This window comes from Geotrypetes seraphini, chromosome 9 (assembly GCF_902459505.1).
Source record: "Geotrypetes seraphini chromosome 9, aGeoSer1.1, whole genome shotgun sequence".
In the NCBI taxonomy this organism is placed as follows: Eukaryota; Metazoa; Chordata; class Amphibia; order Gymnophiona; family Dermophiidae; genus Geotrypetes; species Geotrypetes seraphini.
In genome coordinates, this window is record NC_047092.1 from 79,940,317 (window position 1) to 79,968,165 (window position 27,849).

At 44.3% G+C, this 27,849-nt stretch overlaps 1 protein-coding gene across 2 annotated transcripts in view; it reads right to left on the reverse strand.

Annotated features, from left to right (window-relative positions):
- CAND1 (cullin associated and neddylation dissociated 1) overlaps nt 1–27,849 on the reverse strand; it is a 447,264-nt gene that overhangs the window by 45,719 nt on the left and 373,696 nt on the right. For both annotated transcript variants that reach the window (XM_033958594.1, XM_033958595.1), the window contains exons 12-13: nt 5,505–5,674; nt 5,242–5,406 (exon numbers count right to left, since the gene is read on the reverse strand). In XM_033958594.1, coding sequence (XP_033814485.1) covers nt 5,242–5,406; nt 5,505–5,674 — 335 coding nt within the window. The remainder of the gene's footprint in view (nt 1–5,241; nt 5,407–5,504; nt 5,675–27,849) is intronic.

Sequence of the window (27,849 nt, forward strand, 5' to 3'; positions counted from 1 at the left end):
CGAAAAGTAGACTTTATTTTTCGTATGTCTAAATTGACTGCTTTGACTAAGACTCGTCTTAATCCCTTTTTTAAGGTGTGGGATCTCTATATTCGGTGGTGTGAAAATCCCTCATGACCAATGGTTAGCCATATATTTGTTTTTTTGTAAACCTTTTGTACTGCTATTAGGTATATTTTTGACCCTGGGGTGGGGTGGGGTGGGATGGGGGGTTTGGTTTTGATGGCTGTGATTTTATGCATTGTACTGAAGAGTTACGGTACAACTTTTTATTTTCTGTTCTTTGGAATTTGGGGGTGGGGGGTTTGGGAGGATATGTTTTATGTGGATTTTTGGCTTTGTATTTACTGTTCCTCTGATATTTTGTATTGTTTTCTGAAAAATTTTCAATAAACAAATTAAAAAAAAAAAAAAAAAAAAAAAAAAAAATTTGATAACATATAAAAATTTATAAGCGATTTACTTAAAAAAAAGTTAAGGCAAAAACACATAACTGAACTGACATGGCAATCACTTACTGGAGGATTAAGGAAGGAGAGCAGAATTACAATTGTGATAGGAAAGTAACATAAATGGGTAAAAACATTAGGAAAGGTTTAGTAGCTGCCTAAGGAAGGGTACTTTGTAATTTACACATGGAAATGACATCTGCATGTAAATTGGTGACTTTAGAAAGGGTTCAGAGGAGCTACTTGCCTTTTGCTAGTGGACGCTGGAGGAGAACTTTGCGCTGCCCTGTGTTACCCGCAGTAGAACCTGGAGTTGTAATTGGGCAGGCACTTTGGAAGACAGACCCCTGACATCATCGGGTCCGTCCTCCCTGCCCTTGATTTGCCTTAAATTCGAGCCTGCTGCCGCGGAGAGACTGGGAGCTACTTGTCTTTTGCTAGTGGACGCCGGAGATCTTTGCGCTGCCCCGTGTTGTCCGCAGTAGCAGTAGAACCTGGAGTTGTAATTGGGCAGGCACTTTGGAAGACGGACCCCTGACGTCATTGGGTCCGTCCTCCCTGCCCTTGATTTGCCTTAAATTCAAGCCTGCTGCCGCGGAGAGACTGGGAGCTACTTGCCTTTTGCTAGTGGACGCCGGAGGAGAACTTTGTGCTGCCCCGTGTTGCCCGCAGTAGCAGTAGAACCTGGAGTTGTAATTGGGCAGGCACTTTGGAAGACGGACCCCTGACATCATCGGGTCCGTCCTCCCTGCCCTTGATTTGCCTTAAATTCGAGCCTGCTGCCACGGTTGCAGCCGCAGCCGCACAGCCGCAGGGCGTGGCCGAAGGGGTGTGCCTAAGGGGCAGGACTCGCCCCTTGGAGCAACGTGGAGCCGGGGAACGGAGTTCAGTTCAGGTTGTATAAACTTTAACTTTGATATTATGGGTAAAAGAAAAATCAAGCCTAAGAGCTCAACACCTGCTGTTTCTGGTCCTATGGACAGACATTTGACATTTCCTATAGAAACTCCAGTACAAACTTTACTTGATTCGAATTCTCCCACATCCAGAGCATCGTTGAGTCCCCTCGAAAGGACACCCCCCTCTTCATCCAATATCTGGTGGTAGTGGGAATATAACTCCCGCTACTTCTACTGGTTTTGTGGTATCATCTACTCAGACAAATAAATTGGCTTTTACTGAAATACCTAAACCACTTGAATTTTCAGGTGTAGTAGAGGAGCAACCACAAGCAGTGGAAAAACAAGATATTACCCTTAAAGATTTGTGGTTAGGTATTTCTCGAGTTGAAGGGTTTCTCAGAGAATCAGTGAAACAAACGTTGGACTATTCATATTCTATGGCTCAAAAGTTTGAGAATGTGGATTCTAATTTAAGTTGTTTGGATAAAAGATTAGGAGTGGTTGAAAGTAAGTAATACATTGCAAGCTGTCTCAGTATCTGCTGTTAAGGATTCTACGGTGTTACATTCCAAAATGGAAATGTTGGAAAATATGCATAGGGCGAGGAATCTCCGCTTGGTTAATTTCCCAGTGACTCATTTGTTATCTTCAGAAATATTGTTAAGGAAATATTTTAAAGAAATACTGGGATTATCCAATGCGGAAAATTTCCCAATAAATAATTGTTATTATATTCTGCAAAAGAAAATGAAATCCGACCAGGAGGTGGACCACCTGGTAACAGATGAATTAAATTTGACAGAGTTTTTGGAAGATACTCAGGATGTTATCCAGAGTACCGTATTTTCGCGGATATAACGCGCACCTGTGTAAAACGCGCACAGGGGTATAGCGCGCAGAAATCACGATGATATGTACCAAAACTTTTCTATACCGCGCTCAGGCATATAACGCGCATGATGCCCGACGCTCCTTTCGCCCGCCCTGACTTTCCGTGCGCTGTCCCGACTCTCCGTTCACCCCCCCTGACTTCCGTGCACTGCCCTGACTTTCCGTGCGCTGTCCTGACTCTCCGTTCACCCCCCCTGACTTTCCGTGCACTGTCCCCCCTTGAAGTCCTGTCCCCCCTTGAAGGTCTGTCCCCATCCTGAAAGCCTGATGCCCCCCCCGACGTCCGATACATCCCCCCCCCCCGGCAGGACCACTCGCACCCTCACCCCGAAGGACCGCCGACTCCCCAACAATATCGGGCCAGGAGGGAGCCCAAACCCTCCTGGCCACGGCGACCCCCTAACCCCACCCCGCACTACATTACGGGCAGGAGGGATCCCAGGCCCTCCTGCCCTCGACGCAAACCCCCCTCCCTCCAACGACCGCCCCCCCCCCAAGAACCTCCGACCGCCGCCCCAGCCGACCCGCGACCCCCCTGGCCGACCCCCACGACCCCCCCACCCCCCTTCCCCGTACCTTTGGAAGTTGGCCAGACAGACGGGAGCCAAACCCGCCTGTCCGGCAGGCAGCCAACGAAGGAATGAGGCCGGATTGGCCCATCCGTCCTAAAGCTCCGCCTACTGGTGGGGCCTAAGGCGCGTGGGCCAATCAGAATAGGCCCTGGAGCCTTAGGTCCCACCTGGGGGCGCGGCCTGAGACACATGGTCGGGTTTGGCCCATGTGCCTCAGGCCGCGCCCCCAGGTGGGACCTAAGGCTCCAGGGCCTATTCTGATTGGCCCACGCGCCTTAGGCCCCACCAGTAGGCGGAGCTTTAGGACGGATGGGCCAATCCGGCCTCATTCCTTCGTTGGCTGCCTGCCGGACAGGCGGGTTTGGCTCCCGTCTGTCCGGCCAACTTCCAAAGGTACGGGGAAGGGGGGTGGGGGGGTCGTGGGGGTCGGCCAGGGGGGTCGCGGGTCGGCTGGGGCGGCGGTCGGAGGTTCTTGGGGGGGGGGGGCGGTCGTTGGAGGGAGGGGGGTTTGCGTCGAGGGCAGGAGGGCCTGGGATCCCTCCTGCCCGTAATGTAGTGCGGGGTGGGGTTAGGGGGTCGCCGTGGCCAGGAGGGTTTGGGCTCCCTTCTGGCCCAACTACACAAAGTACGGGGAAGGCGGGTGGGGGTGTCGTGGGGGTCGGCCAGGGGGGTCGCGGGTCGGCTGGGGGACGGGCGGAGGTTCTTGGGGGGGGGGCGGTCGTTGGGGGGAGGGGGTTTGCGTCGAGGGCAGGAGGGCCTGGGATCCCTCCTGCCCGTAATGTAGTGCGGGGTGGGGTTAGGGGGTCGCCGTGGCCAGGAGGGTTTGGGCTCCCTCCTGGCCCGATATTGTTGGGGAGTCGGCGGTCCTTCGGGGTGAGGGTGCGAGTGGTCCTGCCGGGGGGGGGGATGTATCGGACGTCGGGGAGTCGGCCGGGCAAGAGGGCTTGGGCTCCCTCTTGCTCCGATCGTGGATGCGGGTGCGGGTGGGAGCGCGTGCGAGCGGTCGTTCGGGGTGGGGGTGCGAGCGGTCCTGCTGGGGGGGTGAATCGGGCGTCGGGCGGGGTGGGAACTATGTTTAAAAACTTTTCTATACCGCGCTCAGGCATATAACGCGCGAGGGGTATGCGCGGTAGGTAAAATCGCGTATAACGCGCGCGTTATATCCGCGAAAATACGGTAGGTCCACCATGGAAATAACATGCATGAGTGAGACAAATAAAATGCTGATAATGAAACTTTACTTTAAAAATAGGCTGACCAAATTCTGTGGAGATTTGGTTAGAATTTTTTCTGATGTCTCAAGAGCTATGCAATTAAGAAGAAAATAATTTTTGAAATTAAGAATAAGAGTTTTAGCCCTTGAGGCATCTTTCTATTTAAAATTTCCATGCAAATGTCTTGTTAAGATACAAGACATTGAATATGATTTTTGGGATCCCATTCAATTGCAACAATTTTTGTTAGCTCAAGAACAGAAGCGAGTTTTCTTTTTTCCTTCTTTCTTTTCTTTAATGATTCATTACTGAGAAAATGGTAGGATGTCAGAGTCCTATATAGTAGGGAATGATTAGGATTCATATGAATTCAACCCATTTCTTTGTTTTCTTGTATAATATGTGGTAGAAAAGTAGCATGTCTCCCCAAATATTGTGGGCTTGAAAAGGATTGTTTTGTGTCATATAAGTATTTAAAATTTTGTATAAGAAACCTTTTTTCTTTGATATCATCTGATATTGTTAAGTATTAAATTTATAATAAAAAAAAAATAGAAAGAGTTCAATTTACATGTGATGCCAATAATATGTATAAACTGAAAGGGTCATTCTAATTTTTCTATGTGGTAGCTTAGAGTTAAGTTTTCTATGTGGTGACTTACAGCTGCTACCTGACATGCATAGGTTTTTAGAAAGTACTTGTTTAGGTCAGCCCTTTATAGGAGAGATTATGTGAGCTATCCCTCTTAATTCACCCCTTCCAAATAGGTAATAAAGACTGCCTCTCTATATAATTAGCAGCATTCACACATTTATGTTTACAAAATGACTGACATATATTTGTAAGTACCAATGCTCATGTAAGCTGCCAAATTTCCTCCACTGATTTTTCCTCACATGTATATTTTCAAAGCAGCTGCACATGTCAGCAAATAAACGTGCATGCCTGCAGGTACTTTAGAAAAGACTATGACAGCAGATTCCTTTCTAAAATCCACTGAACTGAGGACATCCTGACTTGGACATTTCAATTTTAATTGCTATTCTATGTAAAAGAAAGCTCCATGTGTCCCAATCAATTATTATCCTTAAAATGAAGGGATCACTTCCTGCCTTGTATCCTTAAAATGAAGGGATCACTTCCTGCCTTTTCTTACAATCACCTTTTGGAAATATAGCATAAGGAGAATTGCATACAAAATAGTTAATTTACCTTTATATCATAATGATCCTTTAAACCATCTTCAACATGATTTAAAAACTCAAAGATATCAAGCCTGTCCAAACAGCTATCTAGAAGAGTATACATGCATTCAAAAGCTGCTTTTCTGATGTCCAGCCCATCATCAACTGTGTGTTTAAACGGCCCCATTTCCACCTAGCATTTGAAAATGGAAGAAAAAGTTAGAACCAGAACAACGCTGGAAAACTTGTAACTAGCTACAAAATTGCCTGTCAAATACTAAACATACCAACCTCTCTTATTAGTTCTTTTCTCACTTTTGTTTCATTATAGAGATGAGGAAGTACAGAATCCAGGAGATCTCTAATTAATGATGGTTTATTATGTGCTGCTGAATTAAATGTCACTAGAGCTACTCGTCTTACATTCAGGTCAGGATCTTCCAATGTCTTTAAGAAATCACCTATGAATAAAACAAATAAGATAATTTAAAAATTAGTACTACAGCCATGCCCTAGTTGTAATAGGGCTGTAAAATATGCTTTATATAATTCAGTATTGTTTTAGGATCTTCCTGCTATAGTTATTTCCTGCCAGGAAATGTGGAATATGTATTATGGGCATTATAGTCTGAGAGATTGTATAAACTATATTTCTATTGGTCTTTATTCTGCTAGACTGCTCCTCTTTCTCTCTCAGCTAAACTTGGATTCCTTTGTCTTTTCTCACTTCCTGGCCATTTCTGACCTCTGCCTGATAAGGTCATTCAAGGTGCTTCCTTTCCTCAGCCACCTAGAGCTAATCTCAGCTCTGACTGGCCTCTCTCTATTGCCCCCCTCCTCTTACCTGGGTAGGTTCCCAGCAGTTTCTGTGTGCCTGGTCAATCACACTGTAACTCTTTGCTGGTACTCACCTCTGACCCCATGGTCTGGCCATATGCAATTTAGGCCACCCTGATTTCTCTCTTTGATTAGAGGATCATCAATTTCACTCTTTTCCATCTGACCTCACACAAGAATCATCCTGTTATTCTCTCTGGCTCTTGAATTTTTCAGTATGTACCTCTGCCTCTCCCCCATTCCCCCTGCTCTCCAAACCTCATCACCTCTACATCATACTGGAATAAAGAAGCTGTACCCAGAAGGAATCTATCATTCTATCCTGAGAAAAATCTACTACTGTGAGTATTTATGTTATATTTACTCAATAAAGTATATCTCAGAAAACAGGAAGAGTATCTGCATTTGAACCAACATGGAGGGGTTTAACTCTACTTAAAATATGATACATAATCTGGGATTTGATTATATAAAAGCAGCAAAAGAAGAAATTTTTTTTTTTTTAATAAATTTAAACATGTTTAGGCAGACACAGACATAAAAAGTAAACAACTACAATATGCCATAAACATATCTAGTTTGAACACACAAAGGCCCCGATTTTATAAAGTGTACCTAAATCCCGCTTAATGCTGAGCGGGGCTTAGGAGTCCAAACTAAGTGATTAATGAGCCATTTAAGAGCCTTAACGAGCAATAATTGGCACATGGACATCCAAAGGATGTGGACATCACTTTGTAGGCGCATCCCGAATTTCATGGACGCTCACTGGGAAAACTCACACCTAACGGAATAGGCGTGGGTGTGGAATAATATAACATAACATATAACATAACTTTAATCTTCTGTACCGCCACAATCAAACAATTTCTCAGCGGTTTATGCTGAAGAGAGCTGGACAATCAGCAAAGTACAAAATACAAATAGCAGAAGTACAATATATTTCTTAAGGATAATCAGAGTAGAATTATTGCAATTAGTGTAACTTCTATTTAGGAAATAAATCTATCAAATAGTACAGTCTTAATTTCTTTCTGAAATGCGCCGTAGGTCAACCTGGCTCCATTAATGTAATTACCTAACCAGGACTGCTGTTTACTTGCTTGAAACAGAGTCCTAGCCAAAAAAGACCTGTATCTACAACCAGTAATCTTTGGATAGGCAAATAAATTACAATTTCTGGTTATCCTTGTGGGATTGTATAGCACAAAATGAGACAAAAGATAGGTAGGGGCCAATCCTCAAATCAACTTAAAACAAATACAAGAGAATTTAAATATTACTCGTGCCTCCACCAGTAACCAGTGCAGCAATCTATAGTAGGGACTAACATGATCACTTTTCTTCAGCCCAAATATTAGACGGACAGCCGTGTTCTGAACTATTCTCAATTTTCTTATTGTTTTTTTTAGGTACACCCAAATAAACGATATTGCAATAATCCAATACAGATAGAACCAATGCCTGCACCAATAATCTAAAGAATAGAGGATCAAAATATTTTTTGATAGTCTTTAATTTCCATAGTGCAAAAAGCAGTTACTTACCGTAACAGGTGTTATCCAGGGACAGCAGGCAGATATTCTTGACTGATGGGTGACGGCACTGACGGAGCCCCGGTACGGACAATTTTAGAGTGATTGCACTCTAAGAACTTAGAAAGTTCTAGTTAGGCCGCACCGCGCGTGCGCGAGTGCCTTCCCGCCCGACGAAGGCGCGCGGTCCCCAGTTAGTATAAGCCAGCTAAGAAGCCAACCCGGGGAGGTGGGAGGGACGCAAGAATATCTGCCTGCTGTCCCTGGATAACACCTGTTACGGTAAGTAACTGTGCTTTATCCCAGGACAAGCAGGCAGCATATTCTTGACTGATGTGTGACCTCCAAGCTAACAAAAAGAGGGATGGAGGGAAGGTTGGCCATTAGGAAAATAAATTTTGTAAAACAGATTGGCAGAAGTGTCCATCCCGTCTGGAGAATGCATCCAGACAATAATGAGATGTAAAAGTATGAACTGAGGACCAAGTAGCAGCCTTGCAGATTTCCTCAATGGAAGTGGAACGGAGGAAAGCTACAGACGCTGCCATAGCTCTAACTTTGTGGCCAGTGACAGAACCTTCCAGTGTCAGGCCCGACTGAGCATAACAGAATGAAACGCAAGCAGCAAGCCAATTGGATAGAGTGCGTTTAGAGACAGGATGACCCAACTTGTTAGGATCAAAGGACAAAAACAGTTGAGGAGATGATCTGTGAGGTTTAGTGCGTTCAAGATAGTAAGCCAAAGCACGTTTACAGTCCAAGGTATGCAAAGCCTGTTCACCTGGATGAGAATGAGGCTTTGGAAAAAAGACAGGTAGGACAATGGACTGATTAAGATGAAAGTCAGATACAACCTTGGGGAGAAATTTTGGATGTGTACGGAGGACCACCTTATCATGGTGAAAAACAGTGAAAGGTGGATCGGCCACTAGTGAATGCAGCTCACTGACCCTCCTGGCAGAAGTGAGAGCTATAAGGAAGACCACTTTCCAAGTGAGAAATTTGAAATGTGCTGTGGCCAAAGGTTCAAAAGGAGGCTTCATTAAAGCAGAGAGAACCACATTGAGATCCCAGACCACAGGAGGGGGCTTGAGAGGTGGTTTCACATTGAAAAGACCCCTCATGAACCTAGAAACCAAAGGATGAGCCGAGAGGGGTTTTCCATGAATTGGCTCATGAAAGGCAGCAATGGCACTAAGATGAACTCTGATAGAAGTAGATTTGAGACCAGAGTCAGACAAGGAAAGAAGATAGTCCAACACCAATCCCACTGCTAGAGATATGGGATTATGGTGATGTAAGAGGCACCAGGAAGAAAACCGAGACCACTTCTGCTGATAACACTGAAGCGTGGCCGGTTTCCTGGAAGCATCAATGATAGAACGGACAAGCTGAGAAAGGAGTGAGTGAGTCGAAGTCAGCCCGAGAGATACCAAGCTGTCAGGTGCAGAGACTGTAAGTTGGGATGCAGCAGGGTCTGCTGATGCTGAGTAAGCAGAGAAGGAAACAGAGGAAGAAGAAAAGGCTCCCTGGCACTGAGTTGAAGTAGAAGGGAGAACCAATGTTGCCTGGGCCACCGTGGAGCAATCAGAATCATGGTGGCTCTTTCCCTCTTGAGCTTGAACAAGGTTCGTAACATGAGAGGCAGAGGAGGGAAAGCGTACAGGAACAGATTGGACCAATCGAGGAGAAATGCATCCGCTGCCAGACGGTGAGGAGAGTAGAGTCTGGAGCAGAATAGGGGCAGCTGGTGATTGTGAGGAGCTGCAAAGAGGTCTATCTGAGGAGTGCCCCACTGAGCGAAGATGGACTGGAGAGTCAAGGGGTCGAGAGTCTATTCGTGAGATTGAAGAATTCTGCTGAGATTGTCTGCTAAGGAATTCTGCTCCCCTTGAATGTAGACAGCCCTCAGGAATAAATGATGAGCTGTCGCCCAAGACCAAATCCGTTGGGCTTCCTGACACAACAGGCGAGAGCCCGTCCCTCCCTGTTTGTTGATGTAGTACATTGCAACTTGATTGTCTGTGCAAATGAGGAGTACTTGAGGAAAGAGAAGATGTTGAAAAGCCTTGAGGGCATAAAACATTGCTCGGAGTTCCAGGAAATTGATGTGGTGTTTCTTTTCCTGGGCAGTCCAAAACCCCTGAGTTTGGAATTCGTTCAAGTGAGCTCCCCAGGCATAAGGGGATGCGTCTGTGGTGATCACGAAATGATGAGGAGGTAGATGGAACAGTAGACCTCTGGATAGATTTGAAGATGTCAACCACCAAAGAAGCGACTGCCGAAGAGACGAGGTCACAGATATGTGTTGTGAGCAAGGATCCGTCACTTGGGACCACTGGGTCACCAGGGTCCATTGAGGAGTGCGTAGGTGGAGACGTGCGAAGGGGGTGACATGCACTGTCGAAGCCATGTGCCCCAAGAGCACCATCATGTGATTCGCAGAGATTGTAATCTGTTGAAACACCTGCTGACAGAGATGAAGGATGGTCTGAAGGCGGTTGGATGGAAGAAACACCCTCATCAGAACAGTGTCCAGAATGGCTCCAATAAATTGAAGCCCTGGGTTGGAATGAGGTGCGACTTGGGTAGATTGATTTCGAAACCCAACAGTCGAAGGAAGTGAATGGTTTGGTTGGTGGCAAGCAGAACCGCCTGAGGTGAATGAGCCTTGATCAGCCAGTCGTCCAGATAAGGAAGACTTGAAAATGGTGAGAGCGGAGATAGGCCGCTACCACAATCAGACACTTGGTGAATACCCTGGGAGAGGAGGCCAGACCGAAGGGTAGCACCTTGTACTGATAATGATGTTGATTGATGAGAAAGCGTAGATATTGCCTGGACGTCAGATGGATAGGAATATGTGTGTAAGCCTCTTTGAGATTGAGGGAGCATAGCCAGTCGCCCTGAGTGAGAAGAGGGTAGAGGGTGGCAAGAGAGAGCATTTTGAACTTCTCCTTGACCAAACATTTGTTGAGATCTCTGAGATCTAATATAGGTCTGAGGTCTCCGGTCTTTTTGGGAACTAGAAAGTACCTGGAGTAGAATCCCTGACCTCGCTGATCTGGAGGAACTTCTTCGATGGCATTGAGAAGGAGGGATTGAACCTCTTGAGAGAGAAGGAGGGATTGAGACCTGTTGGAAGCAGACTCTTTTGGAAGGCCTAACGGCGGAGGAGTCTGAAAATTGAGGGAGTAGCCATGGGCTATGATAGAGAGCACCCACTGGTCGGTGGTGATCATTTCCCATCGAGTCAGAAAAATGTTTAGTCGACCTCCTATAGGCTGTGGAAGAGGACAGGAGGGAGGAAGACTGGCGATGCCCTGGAGAAGTGAGTCAAAAGGGCTGAGTCGGTTTAGGCTGAGTGACAGGCTTTATGGCAGGCGGCTGTTGTTGGCGAGCCTGTTGGTGTTGCTGCCGTTGCCTCTGAGGCTGAGGAGGATGAGGCTGAATCGGTCGAGCAGAAAAACGCCTCTGATACGACGTCTGCTGCCTGAAAGGATGAGGAGGTTTCTTTTTGTTTTTCAATAAAGTGTCCCACCTCGTCTCATGAGCAGAAAGCTTCTGAGTAGTGGTATCCATAGATTCTCCAAACAGCTCATCACCCAGGCAGGGAGCATTGGCAAGGCGGTCCTGGTGGTTTACATCAATGTCTGAGACGCGGAGCCATGCCAAAGGTCTCATCGCTACAGAGATAGCAGTAGCTCGGGATGTCAGTTCAAACGTGTCATAGATGGAACGGACCATGAACTTCTTGAACTGCAAAAGACTGGCAGTGCATTACTGAAAAGCAGAAAGCTTACGGTCAGAAATATACTTTTGAAAAGTGGCCATCTGCTGGATAAGATGTTTCAGGTAAAAGGAGAAATGAAAGGCATAGTTACCTGAACGGTTGGCCAACATAGCATTTTGGTAAAGCCGTTTACCGAATTTATCCATGGTCTTGCCCTCTCTGCCAGGAGGGGCAGATGTATACACACTAGATCCTGCAGATTTTTTCAGGGTTGACTCCACCAGTAAGGATTCGTGCGGAAGCTGAGGTTTGTCAAACCCTGGAATAGGAATAACTTTATAAAGTGATTCCAATTTCCTTGGAGCTCCTGGAATAGTGAGAGGAGTTTCCAAGTTTTTGTAAAAAGTTTCCCTTAAGATATCATGAAGGGGTAACTTTAAAAATTCTTTGGGAGGTTGGTCAAAGTCTAAAGCATCCAGGAATGCCTTTGACTTCTTAGAATCAGATTCCAAAGGAAGAGAAAGGGTGTCTTGACATTTCCCGAAGGAAGAGTGCTCTGGCTTACTAGCAGGATCATGCACCGATAGGTCAGCCTCATCCGATGAAAAATCCTCCTCGGTACCGAGGGGATCCTCTGAATCATCCCATAAATCAGGGTCACGTACCGATGGAAGACGGCCCTGAGAGATAGGAGTAGAGGATTCGGTATGCTTGGTCTTGCGTACTGATTTGCCTGAATGCATCGACACCGTACCCGGTGACTGTAAAACAGGACGGGTATCAGAGAGCGGTACCGGATCAGAGGCCGAGTGAGCAGTACGTCGAAGAGACTTCGGCTCTGCCGATAAAATAGGCTTAGACATGGAAGAGGCAGATTTAAGCGGTGCCGATAACGTCGATGCCGACAATATAGGCTGGTCGACGATCGGTACCGTAGGCTCAGTGGGGACCGACACCGGAAGGCTCGGAGTTAGCAGAGCCGGGAGCAGGTGTTGTAATTGCTCCTTAAGCTGGACCTGGAGGATGGATGTTATTCTCTCATCCAAAGACGGTCCCGATGGCACCGGTACCGTTTTTTTCTTGCTCGGTACCTGCGGTGCAGCTCGACGCTCAGGCGAAGTCGATGCTGATGAAGAGGCAGTGACTTCTATGGGAGCGGAGCGTTTGCGGGGCCGGCGCGCAGTCTGCAGGACTTGGCTCACTGCATGTTCGACTGGCGGGCCAAGGACAGTAGGGGATGGCTTCTTAACCGGCTTACCTACAGGATGCGACACCAACGACGGATCTTGCGGTGTCGAAACCACCGGTGTCGACTTGGAGGAAGTTGCTGGAGTCGATGCCGGGGGAACTTCCATAGCGGCACCGAAAAGAATCCGCTGCTGAATTTGGCGATTCTTCAAAGTTCTCTTTTAAAGAGAACTACAGCGGGTGCATGTTTCTGCCCTATGGTCTGGACCCAAACACTGAAGGCACCACTTGTGTGGGTCAGATAAAGAAATAAGGCATGCACGCCGCTGACACTTCTTAAAACCCGGTGAAGGGGGCATGAAGGGAAAAACGGCCGTAGCAAAATCGAAGCCCGAGGCTTCGATGGTGCTAACAGGCCCCGTCGGGGCCGACCAAAAAAAGTCGAAAAAAATAAAAAATTGACTTTTTTTTTTGGGTAAAGAAAAGAAAACAAGAACGTGAAGAATTTCACGAAGAAAAATAACGCGCGAGCGGGAAGGCTACGAAAAAGAAAAAATTTGTCCAACAGCCGTTGGAAACACGCGACTTCTTAGCTCCGCGGAAACTAAGAAACTGGGGACCGCGCGCCTTCGTCGGGCGGGAAGGCACTCGCGCACGCGTGGTGCGGCCTTACTAGAACTTTCTAAGTTCTTAGAGTGCAATCACTCTAAAATTGTCCGTACCGGGGCTCCGTCGGTGCCGTCACCCATCAGTCAAGAATATGCTGCCTGCTTGTCCTGGGATAAAAGTACTTCTTTACCACTAAGTTCGTATGTTCACCCATGGATAAATGTGTGTCTAATATAATTCCTGATATTTTATAGACTTAGAAATCGGGTAATCATGACCATTTAAGTGAAGTGATGTTCTAGTTATTTTATCCTTTGGGCTTGCTAAGAAAACTTTGTCTTTTCTGCATTTAATTTCAATTTAAAATTGATTGTCGATTGTTCTATTTCAGAAAACCTAGACTGCCTCTTACTCACAGAAACCTGGCTTACTTCTGAGTCAGACCCCAGAATAACGGAAGTTTGCCCAAAGAATTACAATATAACCACGGTCTGCAGAGAAAATAAAAGAGGAGGAGGAATTGCCATCATAGCCAGAAAATACCATAAACAGGGCAGGATTAACCAATAGGCCTAGGGCCCGAAATGGTCAGGGGGCCCGGTAAAGGAAGGCATCAACATTGTTTTTTCCAAATGGCGATGGGCCCCTCCAGCATCGATCGGCAATGCAGCCCCCCCCCCCCCCGATTGGCAACACAGGCCCCACCCCGATCAGCAACGCGGCACCCCCCCATTGATGGAAAGTAGGACAAGCAAGCAACGTGGGTAAGGAAGGCAACGGGAACTTTAATTGTGCAAGCGGTGCTGCTTGCACAAAGCTTCCCTCTGACGCAGCTTCCTGTTTCCACCTGGGTGCATGGTGGGGTGGGGCGGGGCAGGGGGCCCAGTGTACTTGTGTGCCTAGGGGCCCTCGCCGAATTAATCCTGCCCTGACCATAAACCTAAAAATACGAGACAAAACAACCAACTCATACATGGATTTACTAGCCTGTCAACTTTCAAGCACATCACTCAAAGGAACACTAACATGTATGCTCTGCTACATAACCCGAAGTAACTGGAACACAGCAAAACAAATATTTGAAGATTTTATATACTGAAACTCACTAATGACAACCTACAACTTAATCCTAGGAGACCTCAACCTCCACTTAGAAAATCAATCCTGCAAACAAGTAGAAACCTTACTATCATACCTCGAGGCCCAAACATACAAAATATTAGACCCTTAAACCACACATGAAAAAGGACACCAACTCGACATCGCAACCTACATGTCCCAACAACCCACACAACCAGAAATCCAAACATCAAATGGAAAATGGAACCGTTCCCTCTGGTCAGATCACTATACTTACTCCTTCGAAATCAACTAGACCAATGATAAAAGCACACCAACTACTCAAAAAATAACTTACAACTCACGTAAATACATCGACCCCACCATATTCTGGACTAAAGTAGACACCATAATCCAAGACTACACTCCCAAAGACTTCATCTCACAATGGAGCCTTCTAAGTACAGCAACCCTGGATGAGCTAGCCCCAGAACAACTCAAAACCAGAATCCACAGAAAATCAGACAAATGGTTTGACAGCGAACTACCCTTACTCAAAAGGCAATGCAGACAACTAGAAAGAAAATGAAGAATAAGTAGCCAAGAATCCACAAAAACAGCATGGAGAATACTGAACTAAAAATACAAACAAAAACTGAAAGAAAAAAGAAAGACATACCACACAAAGCAAACAGGATCCCAAGACACAAAAAGGCTATTCCAATTACTAAAAGATCTCACATACACCACACCCTATCTAACCAATAGCAACTCCCCCCTCCCTCAGCCACCCTCCTAGCCACATTCTTCAAAAACAAGATCACAACTATCAGAGCCACATTCAATGGAACTCCTACTCACCTAGAAGAGATCTTAAATCCCCTCCACAGAGAAAGAATCACTTGCAGCAGACAGAACCTGGTCCCACTTCTCACCTATACAATAGTCAGACTTCAACAAACTATATAATAAATACAGACACGCAATCTGTGACCTTAACCACTGCCCCCCTCCATACCTATTGAAAACCTCCATTACACTATTCCGCATCCTGCACTACAATGGATATAAACTTTACTCAGACGGCCTTTTCCCACAAGATCTCAGCAAAATCATCATAACTCCAATACTAAAAGACCCCAAAGGAACAACGGACCAACCATCCAACTACAGACCCATAGCCTCAATCCCACTGTACATCAAGCTAATGGAAGGCCTTGTAGCTAAAGCCCTAACCATATACCTAAAAATCTACAACTTACTCCACACAATCTGGTTTCAGAACCAACTACAGGACTGAGACCTTACTAGGAACACTCATGGACACAGCTAGACAACACCTTAGCACAGGCAAGAAAATGATGATCATACAACTAGACTTCTCCGCAGCCTTCGACCTGGTAAACCATGATATCCTCCTACAAACATTAGACTCCATAGGAATCTCAGGCAAGGTACTATCATAGTTTAAAGGCTTCCTACAATCCAGAACTTACAGGGTTAAAACAAACAAAGAAAAATCAGAACCATGATCCAACCCCTGCGGAGTACCCCAAGGATCACCTCTGTCTCCCACACTCTTCAACTTATACATTGCCTCTCTCAGCTCCTGCCTAGCCAAACATGGCCTAACCTTGACATCATGACATCATCATTCTCCTCCCCTTCGACCAACCAGCGTCCACCATGATAGGCACGATACACAGAACACTTGAAACAGTAGCAACATGGATGACAGAACACAAACTAAAACTTAATCCTGACAAAACAAACTTCATCCTCCTAGAAAATAGCAAAATCCCAACCTTAACAAACCTAGTAATAAACTCGATCTCATACCCCATTCAACCCACACTAAAATCTAATCAGAATTAGAACCCACACATTCTAATCACACTCATACCCAAAGACCAGAAGATCTCGCTCACACTGGCGTCCAACTACAGACCCATAGCGAGCACCCCCTTTTTCACCAAAATGCTGGAAGGGCTGGTCAACTTGGAATTAGTAAATCACTTAGATAAGTACTCTCTTCTAAATGACCACCAATCTGGATTCAGAAAAGGATTCAGCACTGAGACAGTCCTAGGCTCTCTCCTTAACCACCTATACGACCTTTTCAATCAAGGTCCAAGCGCCTTGATCCTACAGTTAGACTTCAGCAGTGCCTTCGATCTCGTGGACCACGAAACTATGCTTAGGTGCCTTGACGATATGGGAATATCAGGAAGAGTGTGGACCTGGTTCCAAGGTTTCCTAACCAAACGATCTTATCAAGTGGTCCATGAAGGAAATTACTCTGAACCCTGGAAAAGCCCCTCGGGAGTCCCACAAGGATCCCCCCTATCTCCCACCTTGTTCAATATATACATCTCTTCTCTAGGCCACCTTTTACAAAAGCTCAACCTAACTTATTATATATACGCAGACGACATCTCCATACTAATACCAATAACAAATGTGACCTCAACCAACTCAAAACATATCTCCTCCATCATGCTCGAAATAGAAAAATGGACTTTAAACTTCAAACTGAAATTAAACTCAGAAAAGACAAAGATTTTCCTTGCTAGCCCAAACGAGAAAATCTCCGCAACTACAATATATGTAAATGGCCATGATCACCCAATACTAAAAACCATAAAAATACTGGGAGTCACCCTGGATACCCACCTGACCCTGACCGAGCACATAAACTCGGTGACAAAAAAATGCTTCTTCATCCTTTGGAAACTGAAAACCATAAAAAAATACTTCGACCCGCTATCCTTCAGAATATTGGTACAATCACTGATTTTATCCACCCTGGACTACTGTAACATTGTCTACTTGGGAATACCTAAAAAAAATGTAAGAAAACTGAGAATAGTTCAAAATACGGCCATCCGTCTAATATTCGGACTAAAGAAGAGCAATCATGTTAGTCCATTCTACAAACTCCTTCATTGGTTACCAATTGAAGCACGAATTCTATTCAAATTCTCCTGCCTCTGCTATAAACTAATCTGGGGACTGGCCCCCAGCTACCTACTACCTCACTTCGAATTCCACTCCTCTATTAGGCCTACCAGAAACCGTATCCTCTTTACCTACCCAAATATCATAGGCTGTAGATATCGCACCTTCTTTGATAGAACATTCAAATTCCAAGCAGGTAGACTGCAAACTTGGACAGGCTACTTCACTGATGCCGCCAGAGAATCATATAGTATCTTTAGGAAAGAACTAAAAACCACCTTGTTTAAGAAATTTATAACCTAACCAGACTTCTCCCCTAAAATCGGAGCCTCCTCCCATCCCAAGGAGTCCGTCTACCCTCTTCTGCCAAAATTTCTATCTTTAATTGTTATCAGCTTTTCCTACTGGTGCCCGTCCTTCGTTCAAATGTACCAAGTTAACAACTTACTTCTCATCAACATCTTATGTTATCTTTTTCACCTTCGCAGTCTTGCACCTTTGTAACTCAAAGCGCAATCTCCTTTCTCTTCTCCTACTTATGCTCTGAATATCGTCGATTGTATAATGCTACTCATTGTGAAACCGTGTAATACACAGACCCTGTAACTCTCCTGTTACTATCACTAGATGTTCAATGCTATACTCTGTAATTCGCTGTCTGTACAGTTTCTCTTCATTGTAAACCGCCTAGAAGTCGCAAGATTGTTGGCGGTATATAAGAATAAAGTTATTATTATTATTATTATTATTAAAACTCCTTGGAGTACTGATTGACAGAAGCTGTACCATGTACAAATCAACAAAATAATAAAAACATCAAAGAGAAACCTAAGACAAGTTCAAAAATTCTTCGATAGAAAACAATTCCAACTTTTGGTACAATCTCTAATCTTTGGCCTAATGAACTACTGCAACATACTATACCTCCCCTGCCCAGCGACCATGATAAAACAACTACAAACAATACAAAACACAGCCCTAAGACTCATCTATTCACTGAAAAAATACAACCACATCACAGAGGCATACTACAACTCACACTGGCTCCCAATACAGGCAAGGATACACTTCAAATTCCATTACCTACTATTTAAAGCTATAAACGGAGACAGCCCAACCTACTGGAACAACCAACTAACTCAATCTACCTCAACCAGACACAGGAGAACTCACACACTATTCACACACACACCAACCAAAAATGTCAAACAAAGAAAACTTTATGACAACCTATTGGCCACCAGAGCAGCAAAACTGGACAGATAACTCACCAATCTGCTGTCTTCAACCACAGATTACAAAACCTTCAAACGAGAAACAAAAACCCTACTCTTCAAAAAATACATAAAACCTATATAACACATCCAGATCCGTCTCAAGCTTCACCTACAATACTATCTACTCCTTAGCAAACCTAAAATGTTCAAACTAACCCTTTGTATTTCCTAATACCACGACAAGTCTAATGCAATCCGCCTATGTATTTAGTAATATTATGACAATTCTTATGTAATCCGCCTTGAACCGCAAGGTAATGGCGGAACAGAAATCATGAATGTAATATAATGTAAGAAATGTGTTCAAAAATTTCATTTGTTATGCTATTTAAGGGAATTAAAATAGAAATATCATCTGCATATATATAGAAATTTAAGTTCAACTTTTGCAGTAAATGGGTGTGGTTTGGGCGTGGCTTCAATATGGGCATCCTTCGATTCATTTGCATTACACTGAGCAACCTAGGGCATCCATCTCATGCCTACATTGTAGACGAATGAAAACCAGGTCTACTTTTGAGCATATCTGGGCTTCAGATAGACCTGAGTTCTATGGACAGAACTTAGGCACAGTTTGGACGTCCTTAATGTGATCTGCTAAATAGCCCTCTGGGTTTTTAATTTTGCTTTATTAAGCTCAAAATACATTTAATAAGGCACCACATAAACAGGGAACATCAAAACAGATATATTGCATGCAAAACCTTCTATTTTTGTAGACAAACAGCAATGTTATTTGCTAATTAGAGGAAAACATCCATTAACTGAAGCAGAGCATATGAAAAAAACACAGCTTTAGGTTTCTTGCTAAAAAATTACCCTTTTTTTCTGACTAATCAGTGCTCCAATCAGCTCATTACTGAAAGCAAGGAAAGCACATGAAAAAAAATGATTGCATACATAACTTCATTTGCAAAAGCTTAAAAACAGAAAAAAACCAGATACATACCTTAGCATGGCTTCTACTTCATTGCAAATGGAGATGTGCAGCTGCACAATACTGACCTCATTGTGAGACCATCAAAGTGCTCCGGAATGCCACAATTAATATATGTGCTGAGATTTGAACCTATGACCTCTGGAAGATGGGAACAGGGTTTTTACCCATTGAGCCACAGCAGCTTCCACTAATGTCTTTCTTCCTCACATCTGATATGATAGCTTAGGGATCTGCTAAACTATGATCTTCTCAGGTATTTTCATCTTCACATGGCTAGGACCACTAAGCTCTCATGGTAGGAACCCCCCACAACTGAAAGGAAGCGGCGGTGGTTCAATGGGTAAAAGCCCTGTGCGCATCTTCCATGGGTTTAAATCCCAGCACATATTTCAATTGTGGCATTCTACCTTGCAGGTACACCTTGATGATCTTACAATGAGGTCAGCATTGTACAGCTGCACATCTCTATTTGCAATGAAGTAGAAGCTATGTTAAGGTCTGTATCTGAACTGAGTAATATATTTTAAAAAGTTGGAGAAAACATTTCTTCACTCAATGTGTAATTAAACTTTGGAATTCCCTGCAAGAGAACATGTTAAAAGATGTTAGCTTAGAAGGGTTTATGTTTAAATTTGTTTTATTAGGGGGGGGGGGGTTCAAATGGTGTCATTCATGAGAGTGGCTGCTGAAATGTGAGCTCTGTGCCCTTCCCAGCAAATCAACTACAATTTTGGCGAATTGACTTTCCCCCAGGACAATCTTACACTTCTTTGTTAAAATGTCTTTTGGTGACCGCACAAGTGAACTGCCACTTTGCTAGGATGCACAGATGGCAGCGAAATTGCAATGGAAAGACCATGAAAAAAAATCAAGGAGCAAAACAGCAAGATGGCTGATCAACTGGCCATGCTGCCCTCCTCGGTTTGTGATTCATGGACAGCAGAAATAACTGCATAAGTCACAGCAGCAGTGGAAGCTGCTCTTGATAAAAAGCTCCAGAAATTACCGTATTTGCCGGCGTATAAGACGACTGGGCGTATAAGACGACCCCCCAACTTTTACAGTTAAAATATAGAGTTTGTTATATACTCGCCATATAAGACTACCCCTTCTTCCGCACACCTTCTGCACAACAAATAAAACTTAAAAGAACATCAGAATTTATTTCAACAATTTTAATTAATTCACTAAAGCTGAATAGAACAATAAACCCATGGGAGCTGCCATGCTATTTGTTTTCTAAACTGTTAACCAAACTGAAACTGTCAATGATAGAAGGAAGATAACACATAGAGGGAGAGAGCAAGTGCCGGGCAAGTCCCTAGCAAGTTTGCTGGCATGACAGTTTCCCTTTAAAAGCCTTCAAAAGCCTCCTGTTCGCCCCCGCAACTTCCTTAAGGGCTAGACTCCACACACGGCCGCATGTGCGAGAGACGTAGTAAAGAGAAAAGGGGTGGGGTCAGAGCGCCGCTGCTTCCCGCTGCGCAGGATGAAGGAGCTGGCACCCTTGTCACACTGATGTCCCGCCATGGCCCCGCTGATGTCCCGGCAGGTTTACTAGTACCGTAAGCACCGTAAGGAGGTAAGGAAGGAGATGTTAGGGCATGTAAAGTAGAGAGTTGCGCGGGGACAGAAATCCCACCCGTCCCTGCCAAAGTCCCACCCGTCCCCACGAGGAATCCCACCCGTCCCCGCGAGGAATCCCTCCGTCCCCACCCGACCCGTGAGGAATCCCCTCCGTCCCCACCCGTCCCCGCGAGGAATCCCCTCCGTCCCCGCCCGTCCCTATAAACTTCAGAAATAGTTATTTCATTTAATTATGCTACTGAATTAAAGGCTCTGGTAGAAACCCATTTACAAATAAGCAAAAAGACTTTATTAATTTGAAAATATTAATTGGGAAGAATACATACTTTGTAAACGGGTTTCTACCAGAGCCTCTAATGTTTATAAATTTTTATCAACACAACTAATATACTACTTTATCCTGAAGCAAAAAAAAAAAAAAGAAATAGAATTCTTTTCCTACCTTTGTTGCCTGGTTTCTGCTTTCCTCATGTTCTCATTCAATTCCTTCCATCCACTATCTCTCTTCCTTCTGCATCTTCCATTTGCTCTGTTACTGTGCCTCTCCCTTTCTTCCCCCTTCCAAATTGGTCTGGCACCCATCTTCTTCTCTCCGCTCCCCCCATAGTCTGGCATCTGTCTTCTTCCCTGCCAGCGTCTTCTCCCTACTCTCTCTTCCTCATTTCCTTTGTGTCCTTCTCCCCCCCATCTTCCCCATGTCCTTTCAGCGTCCTTCTCCCTCTCTGTCTTCCCCATGGCCTTTCAGCGTCCTTCTCCACCCCTTTGTATTTCCCCATGTGCTTTCAGCGTCCTTCTCCCTCCTCTGTCTTCAAGTGCTTTCAGAGTCCTACCCCCCCTCCTGTCTTCACCATGGCCTTTCAGCGTCCTTCTCCCCCCCTCCTTCTCTACCGCCCCGGGTGCAGCACAGCCGGCCAGGTCCCCTTACTTTTGTGGCACGTCCCCGACCGACCGACAACAGCCCCGGTCCGACAAACCTCCCTGCCCTTAACCGCAAATCTAAATTACCTTCTTACAGCTGCTGTAAGAAGGTAATTTAGATTCGCGGCTACAGGGCAGGGAGGATTGTCGGACCCGGGCTGTTATCGGTCGGTTGGGGAAGTGCCACAAAAGTAAGGGAACCTGGCCGGCTGTGCTGCAACCGGGGCGGGGCGGGGCGCCCCTCTCCCTTGGTAGCCACTCGAACCGCGAGGCTACTCTCCTTCTCTGCCCTGCCTGCAGCACAGAGCCGAACGGAAGTCTTCCCGACGTCAGCGCTGACGTCGGAGGGAGGGAGGGCTTTGTTTAAGCTTTGTTTAAGCCCTCCCTCCCCTCCGACGTCAGCGCTGACGTCGGGAAGACTTCCGTTCGGCTCTGTGCTGCAAGCAGAGAAGGTAGGGAGAAGAAGAGCCGCGTACATCCAGAAGACTGAGTACATCCAGCCCCGCAGGAGCCCCGCGACCCTCGGAGGCGTCCCCATGGGATCCCCGCGACCCTAGGGGGCGTCCCCACGGGATCCCCGCGACCCTAGGGGCGTCCCCGTGCAGCTCTCTAATGTAAAGTAAGGGCATGTAAACAGTACCCGGCGTATAAGACGACCCCCGACTTTGGGGAGGATTTTAAGGTACTGAAAAGTCGTCTTATACGCCGGCAAATACGGTATATGACCGTGCAGAGGAGGCTCATGAAAGATTGGATAGGCCTTGAGATCGACAACCTCCAGTACAGAATTAGTACCTTGGAAGATATGACCTCAACGGGGGGTGAGCCCATTGTAGCTTATGCAAAAATGGATTGTGGAACTTGAAAACAAAATTGATGACCTGGAGAATCACTCCAGAAGGAACAATTTGATATTGGTAGGAATACCTGAATCCCCTATGAAAGGGTGAGCTCCCTCATATCTTGGAAACTTGGCTGGCTGGACAAGTACAATTTGCAGTGCACTTAGGCTTGCTCCATATAGAACGAACGGGCTCATAGGGTAGGCCCAGCACGCCCTGCAGGAGTGAAGCCCCATGCTGTAATTCTGCACATTTTACACTTTGTTCACAAGCAAGCGCTTTTGTGGGCCATTCGCTACAGAACAGAACTGAACTATGAGGGCACAAAAATCCTTTGTTTTCAGGATTACTCAGCGACTGTAGCAGTGGCCAGGAAGAAATTTGTACTGGTTTGCTGAGCTCTAGCGGCGAAGATGATACGATTTTCTCTATTTCCTTTTTTTAAAATTCTTTATTTATAATTTCCAACAATTTTACAAGAAAATAAACTTCTTGTCAAAGAAATACAGCATGAATTTTGTTACTTATACAACCAAAAATAAACTAGTATTATTGATTATCCCTCCTTAGACCACAACTACAAGGGAAATTAAGCAGAAAAACAAGAGGCTTATAAAAAGGAAAAATATTTCAAAGAGAGGTTATAATGCAACACTTTACTTGATACCTCTTTTTACACTGGCCATCTTTTTCAGCTCCAGGAAGGATTTTAACTAATAAGAAAGAAAGAATACATTGTAACATAGTAACATAGTAGATGATGGCAGATAAAGACCCGAATGGCCAATCCAGTCTGCTCAACCTGATTCAATTAAAATTTTTATTTTTTTTAATTTTCTCTTCTTAGCTATTTTTGGGCAAGAATCCAAAGCTTTACCCGGTACTGTGCTTGGGTTCCAACTGCCGAAATCTCTGTTAAGACTTACTCCAGCCCATCTACACCCTCCCAGCCATTGAAGCCCTTCCCTGCCCATCCTCCACCAAACGGCCATACACAGACACAGACCGTGCAAGTCTGCCCAGTAACTGGCCTAGTTCAATATTTAATATTATTTTCTGATAATATTATTTTCTGATTATTTTCTGTGTTCATCCCACGCTTCTTTGAACTCAGTCACAGTTTTACTCTCCACCACCTCTCTCGGGAGCGCATTCCAGGCATCCACTACCCTCTCCGTAAAGTAGAATTTCCTAACATTGCCCCTGAATCTACCACCCCTCAACCTCAAATTATGTCCTCTGGTTTTACCATTTTCCTTTCTCTGGAAAAGATTTTGTTCTACGTTAATACCCTTCAAGTATTTGAACGTCTGAATCATATCTCCCCTGTCTCTCCTTTCCTCTAGGGAATACATATTCAGGGCTTCCAGTCTCTCCTCATACGTCTTCTGGCGCAAGCCTCCTATCATTTTCGTCGCCCTCCTCTGGACCGCCTCAAGTCTTCTTACGTATATACATATTTAAATTGTATATATTTTATAATGTTAATAAGAAGGAGGCCCCCAAAGCTACTGTTTCCTGCCTTAAAGACAAAAACTGTTTAATTCTCTCCTGAGTGGCCTTTGTGACATCCATATATGCCCATATTCTTTTTCCGTAGAGCAAGGATTTTGAGAACCTAAAATATAACTTCATAAATGTGTCCAAGTCCTGTTGAAAAACAAAGGAGATCAGTAGTGTAGTTCTCTCCGCCATTTCTCTGTTATTTCCAGGAAAACTAAGAGTGAACCATGCAGGACAATATCGGCTTTTTGACAATTTGAGCCAGGCCATGGATTTTTTGAATACTTTGGATGCAACATCACAGATGCCATGACCTGGAAGCAGTATTGCGGTTTTGGAACTCTTAAGATCATAAAGATAGCCTGGTCCTCTGGGACCCTAAGGTGAACATTTGTATTACAGAGACAACTCAAGGGACATCAATGTCAGTCTAAAAGTTTATGAAGAAAGGAATTTCTCACTCATAACTGTAAGACCACCGAAGCCGCCTTCTGAAGTGGGCACAATCATAAGTGGTAATCTCCTTATGCACTTTATTGGAGAGGTGCTGAGACTGAGTGGTGAAGGGATGTCAATTGACACTAGAGAAGGGAGAATACTAACAGGGTCTGGAATGAGCCGTGTTGGCTTGTTCATGGTTCAGAGGGGTAAGGGGAATTCATGAAGCACAAGAGGCTTTGGGGGGAGGGGGAGAGAAGGTTAACGATAGTAGGGGTTGTTCATGGATGTTTTGGGGATATGGTTGTCGATGGGAATGTGTGAGTGGTACCGTGTGTATGTGTGGAGTAACTAAGCACTGGTAAGGAGGGTACTGGCTGGGATGCCCCTCTCCGCATAGGGAGTTCTCTGCTTGGATAAGACGGGATGCAATGAAATTGTGACCATTCACCAATCAAACGCAGCAAGATTTTATGCATGCTCCACAGTCATAATGCCAGTATAGCTCTATTGCAAGAAATACACCTGAACACCATTGAGCATCATAAATTGTGTAAATGGTGATGGGGGACATTATAGAGTATAATGTCCCAATTGCCAAAGAATCCCAGATATTAAACAATACAGCTTGAGGACAGGCTGCATAGAAGGCAGGGGTGATAATTTTGTTGAAAAAGGGACTAACTCTGGAGAAACATTTAGTCATCACAGACGCACAGGGTAGATACATAGTAGTGCATGTTACTGTGAATAACCAGGAGATGTTGTTGGTAAATGTGTATGCACCGAACACATATGAGAAATCCTTTTTTAAGGATCTCTTACAACATACTCAGGCAGCAGCCTCTGTGCCTATTATTATGGGGGGAAACTTTAACACTGTTTTTGATCCTTTATTAGATAAATCCACTCACAAAGGTATAATGCCCATAGATTACACAAGAGGCATTCCTTTATTATGTGATACCCTGGAACTCTTGGATTCTTGGAGGTTTCTTCACCCAGATGTTAGGGATTACACCAATGTATCAATAGCGCATGGGTCTTTATCACGTATAGATTATCTGCTAGTGTTGGACACTAAACTAAATTTCCATGATCATATCAGTAACATTGTGAAAATCACCTTTTATAGATTACGTAAAATTCGTTCCATCTCGAAATTCCTTTGTGCTAAATCACTCACTATACTGATTCACTCTTTGGTGATGTCTAAACTTGATTACTGCAACTCTTTATTCAAAGGAATTGCACTATATGAAATAAAACGATTACAAATTATACAGAATACAGCAATAAAATTAATAAATAATTCTAAAAAATTTGATCATGTAACACCACTTCTCAAAGAGGCACATTGGCTTCCTGTTAGTTACAGAATCACTTATAAGTTATGTATAATTATCTTTAAAACTTTGATTAACAAGACCCCTGCTTTTTTATATAGGTCACTTATTCCATATTCTGCAAAGAGAATTTTACGATCTAGCGAACAAAATCTGCTAACGATTCCATCATTAAAAATTATTAATACAAGGAGACAATTTATTTTTTCTTGTACGGCACCGCAAACATGGAACGCCCTCCCTATTACTTTACGGGAAGAGAAAGACCTTGGAAAATTTAAAACTGAGTTAAAAACTTTCCTTTTTAAAGATGCCTTTTCTACATAATTTTATACTTCATGAATTATATTTATTTGGTTAAACCTGTTTTAACTATATCCCTTTTGTATTTTCCCTCAATGTTTCTTCTTTACTTTAAAATTGTATTTCATCCCTCCTTTCCCCTTGTTTAACAATGTTCAAATTTAGAGTATTTTAGCCATTATTTAAAAATTGTTTGTATTGTAATGTATTGCATTGTTATTGTTTTTCGTTTTTATATTGTAAATTTTAAATGTACATCGCTTAGAATATCCGATTAAGCGATTTATCAAGTCCCATAATAAACTTGAAACTTGAAAACTTGATTCTTCAGACCTCTGTTCAGCACTGAGACGGTGATAGCAGCAATCTTAGATTACCTACGTAACTTATTTAGTAAGGGCCACAAAGCCTTAGTGATGCAATTCGACATGAGCTCAGCATTCGACTTGGTAGATCACAAAAAACTACTACAATGTTTAGATACAATCGTCATCGGAGGCGAAGTGCTGGACTGGTTCCGAGGTTTCCTTACGACCCGCACCTATCAAGTCCGCTTCAATAACAATCTCTCTAAAACATGGAGAAACCCATCAGGCGTTCCACAGGGGTCCCCACTATCCCCACTACTCTTCAACGTCTATATAGCTACACTAGGCACGAAGCTAACCCAGCGAGGCATAAAAGTATTCAGCTATGCAGACGACTTCACAATCATAATCCCGTTTACAGCATCCCCCTCCGAAATCACCCCCATAGCAACTGAAGCGCTAAACACAATGGATCAATGGACCACAGATTTCAAACTGAAGCTCAATTCAGAAAAAACTAAATTCTTCATAGCCTCGCCACACGCACAAAATACGACAATATCATTACACATTAACAATCTAAACTACCCCATTCAACCAACGATGAAGATTCTAGGAGTAATACTAGACCAAGGACTAACCATGAAAGACCACAGACTCCTTAATCAAAAGAGGGTTTTTTACTCTCTGGAAACTTAAATCCATCAAAGCGTACTTCCACACTTCAGCATTCAGAATCCTAGTACAATCCCTAATACTAAACCACCTGGACTACTGCAACATCACCCATCTAACAATCCCACAGAAGCAAATGCAAAGACTACAACTGATACAAAATGCAGCAGTCAGGATAATTTTCGGGCTGAAGAAGTCCGATCACATAACCCCTTCCTACCGACTCCTACACTGGCTGCCGATGGAGGCACGCACGAAGTTCAAGCTAGGATGTCTCTGCTTCAAAGTATTAAATGGTCTAGCCCCAAAATACATTACAGACCTCTTCTCATTCCCAACCAACAGACATGAAAGAAAAACACACATGAAATTTGTCTCCCCACCGGCTAGAGGGTGCATATATAAGAGACACCATCAACAACTGCTATCATATCAAGCAGCCATATGGGGTAAAGACCTAGGAAAACTAATCGCGCACACAAACAACTATGAAGAATTCAGGAAACACCTAAAAACCTACCTATTCCTGAAATACCTAGGCAACGAACCGGAACATCAACCCCCCTCGTAATATCACCAC